Raw genomic sequence first — 4,181 nt, 5'->3', positions numbered from 1 at the left:
GTTTCTTCAACACAGAAAGTAACAATTCATATATTTTAAGATACAATATTTTTTTAGGACTGTTAACCTTTTCAAATATAAAAAAACTCTTTTTTTTTTTTAATGTAAGCGGCAATTCAATTATTGATAAAATGACACCAGCACTGCAAGAAATTGCTCACTAGTCACAACAATCAAAGAAGATAAACAAACAAGGAAAAACATGAGATCAGAAACGGTTTATATCAAGAATGACCTAAGCTAATAAACAAAAGTCTGCAACAGAATTATCCATTCCCAGGTACTAGAATCGGTCTGAAAGGCCCTCCGCTAGTATTTCACAACAATGGAGGATACAATTCAATACCCAAAATTTCCTTTTTGTTTTTCAAATACACCAAAAGCATTAACAGAAAATAGCTTATATTCTTCTACAGGCATGCCTTTTCCTCTCGCTAAGATTCTCAATATAAATAAAAAAAGACATTACATCAGCAAAACACCCTCTTGTACAAGAGAAAAACTTGTACAGAGAGAGAGAGAGAGAGAGAGAGAGAGAGAGAGTTATTGACGAAAATAGCGCAGTTGCACTGCATATCATTTGGTCTTGACTGAAACACCATCTGAACCAGCAATTATCACAGCGGTCGCCATATCCAAGAACAACCCATGCTCCACCACGCCCTCAAACCTCGAAATCTCAGCACCGGCTGCTCTCGAATCCTTAATGGGCGTCTCAAAATACAAATCCACAATATAATTTGAATTATCCGTAACATATGGCTTATCGCCATCCATCCTAAGCTTAACCTCACACCCCTCCTCCTTGAAAAGATCCTGCAACCTCTTAGCATTGTAGCTCCAGCAAAATTGCACCACTTCTACAGGCATGGCGAGCCCACTTCCACCTAACCCATCAACCAATTTGGACTCATCAGCCACAACGACGAATTGGGCCGACGCAGCTTCAACCAGTTTCTCTCTCAAGAGAGCCCCACCTCTCCCTTTCACCAAATTGAGCTCGGGATCAACCTCATCGGCCCCATCAATGGCTAAATCAATTTTGGCGTGGTGATCGAGGAGAGAGAGACGAATACCCAATGAAGCAGCTTGCTCTTCTGTGCGCTTCGAGGTCGGTATCCCTATTATATCTTTGAGTACCCCTTCTTTCAAGAGCTCACCAAGCTTTGACACCACAAATGCAGCAGTCGACCCAGTTCCAAGGCCTAAAACCATTCCGCTCTTCACATAATCGACTGCTTTATCGGCAGCAAGCTTCTTGAGCTGGTCTTGAGTGAGAACATGTGCGGAGAGAGCTTTAATGGACATGGGTGAATAGGTGGGTTTAGAGAGAGAAGAACGAGAGGAGGGAAGGCGAAGGAAGAGAGAGGAATTGGATAGAGATATAGAAGAGATGGGGGATAAAGTGGCCATTGGTGGTGGCATATTGCGATTGGAGGGTGGTGGTGGTGCTGAAACAGAGAGAGAGGAAGAGTATATTCCTTACAGTAGATCCTTTAGAGAGAGAGAGAGTGGAGAAGAAGAGATATGGGGTTATGGACTTGCGATTTGTGGGGTGTTTTTGATGTATTGCTGCTGTTTTTCTTCCCCTTTTGTGGTTGATTTGGGGAAGAGATGAGGCGATTCGTGGCTTGGTCGTTCTGCTTTGACTGGGAAACACCAGGAAGAGAGATAAGAAGAGAGAAGTGGTTGGGGATCGGAGTCTCTCTAGGGGAACAAAACAGTGAGCTCTGTAGAGAGAGAGAGAGAGAGAGAGAGGGGCAGAGAACGGTCCAAAATATTCAAAGCTTCGTATTTCCCACAACGGCAAAGTTTTTTATTCGGTGATTGTATACAATGTGACCATTAACGCTCGGTACAAAGAGGGAAGAAGGATGTCACAATGTCTTGAAATATGATAGTTCAGGTACGTTACGATGTTTGAAAAACAAAAATTGAATTTTACTTTTAGTCAATGAAATAAATGCTGTCGTTCGAAAATTCACCTATTGGTCACGATTAATTGTGATCATCTTATATAAAGGGAAATAGTCTTGTTATATATATATTTTTTTATTTGATATAAAAAATTACTATTTTTTTGTTTATTAAAAAACTATTATATACAATAAAGCTATTTATTATTATTAATTATTACAAAGAGGTTATAATTATTTCTAGTAATTAAATGTTAAATTTGAAAAACAATTATTTCATGGGAACTCACGATATTTGTACAATATGTGGTCCAGAAGTATAAAGCACCCACTTTAAAGATGAAGCAAATAAATAGGTGGTCAATAAAAAAACAATTGTAACTAACCATCTAAATAGTTTTTTAATATAATTATTATTTATTCATATTCTTGATCTCCATATTAAAGGTTATATATTCTCTAAAAATTAAGATCAAATTATTTTAAAAAATATATTTATTGCCAAGGCTACATTTCTACATGTGTGAGCTTGGCCGCATGCTAACCACATCCAAATTTGAATGGCTTGGGGTGTGTCGTTTCATTTGAATTTGAGTCTATGATACCAACAAGATTTGAAATGTGATTGACAAGAGGATTATGACTTCTTTGTATAAAAAAGTTAATGGTGTTTTTGTAAATTTTTATATTTTTTAAAAAATACTTATATCTTTTTCCTCTTTATATTTTGAAAAACCCTTAAAATGTTCCATGGGTAGAAAGCGAACAATGATTTCACCCCACAACAGCTCTCGTAGAGCAATTGCAGTTTCCCGTGAATTTTTCGTGAAAAATTGACTGTACCGGACATATTATGTCTGTTGCAGTACTGCAACAGACATAGTATGTCCAGTGCAGTCGATTTTTGCATGCCGTCTAAAATAATCGGACAGTACCGAGCCTATGGATAAAAATACTATTCATTTTCGCTCATAACCATTGCATAGCTATTGTGTAAATTCAATTAAAAGACTTGCTTTAATATCTCCGTGGATTTTGGAATTTCCCAAAAGTTTGATTTAAGAGAAATTTACGATAGTATCCTCCCATTTAAGAGAAATTAGTTGTATTAAAAAAAATTTCTCCCAAATTTTTTATATTACATGTTTTTTCGGTCTTTTTTTATTTAACTCCTAAATTACCACCTCATCATATTTTAGTAACAAAGCGTGACTTTAAAATTTGATTTGAAGATTCAAAGTTAAGCATTCATAAACAAAGTTTATTTGTGACTTAAGATATTTCACAATCCAAATATTTGACTTCACATCTTGAACATCTGAAATCAAGTACTTATATTCTATAAGTAAAATGTAATTTCGGATTAAAAGTCCTAATTCTCATTTCACTGTACATGGGGAACTGATGTCGTATCTTCAAAATACAAAGCTATAAAATGGCTTTATCAAAATTTGAGAATTAAAAAAAACCGTACACATAACGCTAGTGAAAATTTCTTCCAAAAATAACTTACATCCTTGTTCCTCTTTATCCCTGTAGTTTTCTCCGACATAAAAAAGATAACTTGCATCTGTCCTTTATTGTCTGATCCAATATCTTTGTAACCAATTTAATTGACAAATTTACGCTAAATGTCACTCCAATTACCAAATCTCCCAAAAGTTTAGATTTTACAATTATATTTTTCAAAGTTCTTTATTCTTTCCCCAATTTTCCGCACTTCCGACCATTTGATCTTCTTTTTACTCATAATCTAACTTCGGATTTTTAAGATCTAGCCGATATTCGAGACCTTTTATTTGTTTTTGATCCAAATCTCAACTTCAGACTTTAAATTTTCAAAATTGTTTTGGATCTGTACATAAATTTCCCCTTCTTCCTCTAAAGTTTCTGAAACCCATCAATCCAAAGGCCAAGACCATAAAGATCCCAATTTTCAAGAATTTTTTATATGGAAAGCCTGCTGCCACACCTGATAATTCAATGGAGTCGTGTTAAGGTTTGAAAGAAAGGTGCCTAGGAGAATTTCTCGTACTGAGCAATTATTAAAAGGAATTGCGAGAAGACAATCACCTTCGTGAAACAAACACAAGTTAACCATGCTAGAAGAGGTAATTCTGGTGCTTGAAACCCCCACGATACCCAGAAAATCTATTTCCAATCTATTTTTGAAATGCAAATATTTTAAAAATGGTACAGATCGAAAAAAATATATAAACACTTGAAAACCTTGAAAATTGACAATCCAGATAATGTGATACAAGA

At 35.5% G+C, this 4,181-nt stretch overlaps 1 protein-coding gene across 1 annotated transcript; it reads right to left on the bottom strand.

Moving 5' to 3' along the window:
• Nucleotides 1-357: 357 nt before the first annotated feature.
• On the bottom strand, nucleotides 358-1,652 carry LOC18443034 (putative ribose-5-phosphate isomerase 3, chloroplastic). Its single transcript, XM_006853233.4, has one exon. The coding sequence runs from the start codon at nucleotides 1,423-1,425 to the stop codon at nucleotides 577-579; it is 849 nt and encodes a 282-aa protein (XP_006853295.3). The 5' UTR covers nucleotides 1,426-1,652; the 3' UTR covers nucleotides 358-576.
• Nucleotides 1,653-4,181: the final 2,529 nt, after the last annotated feature.

Source organism: Amborella trichopoda, chromosome 2, assembly GCF_054954075.1.
Source record: "Amborella trichopoda isolate Santa Cruz 75 chromosome 2, AtrichopodaSantaCruz75HAP2 v2.0, whole genome shotgun sequence".
NCBI lineage: Eukaryota > Viridiplantae > Streptophyta > Magnoliopsida > Amborellales > Amborellaceae > Amborella > Amborella trichopoda.
This window is presented reverse-complemented; position numbering and strand designations above follow the sequence as displayed.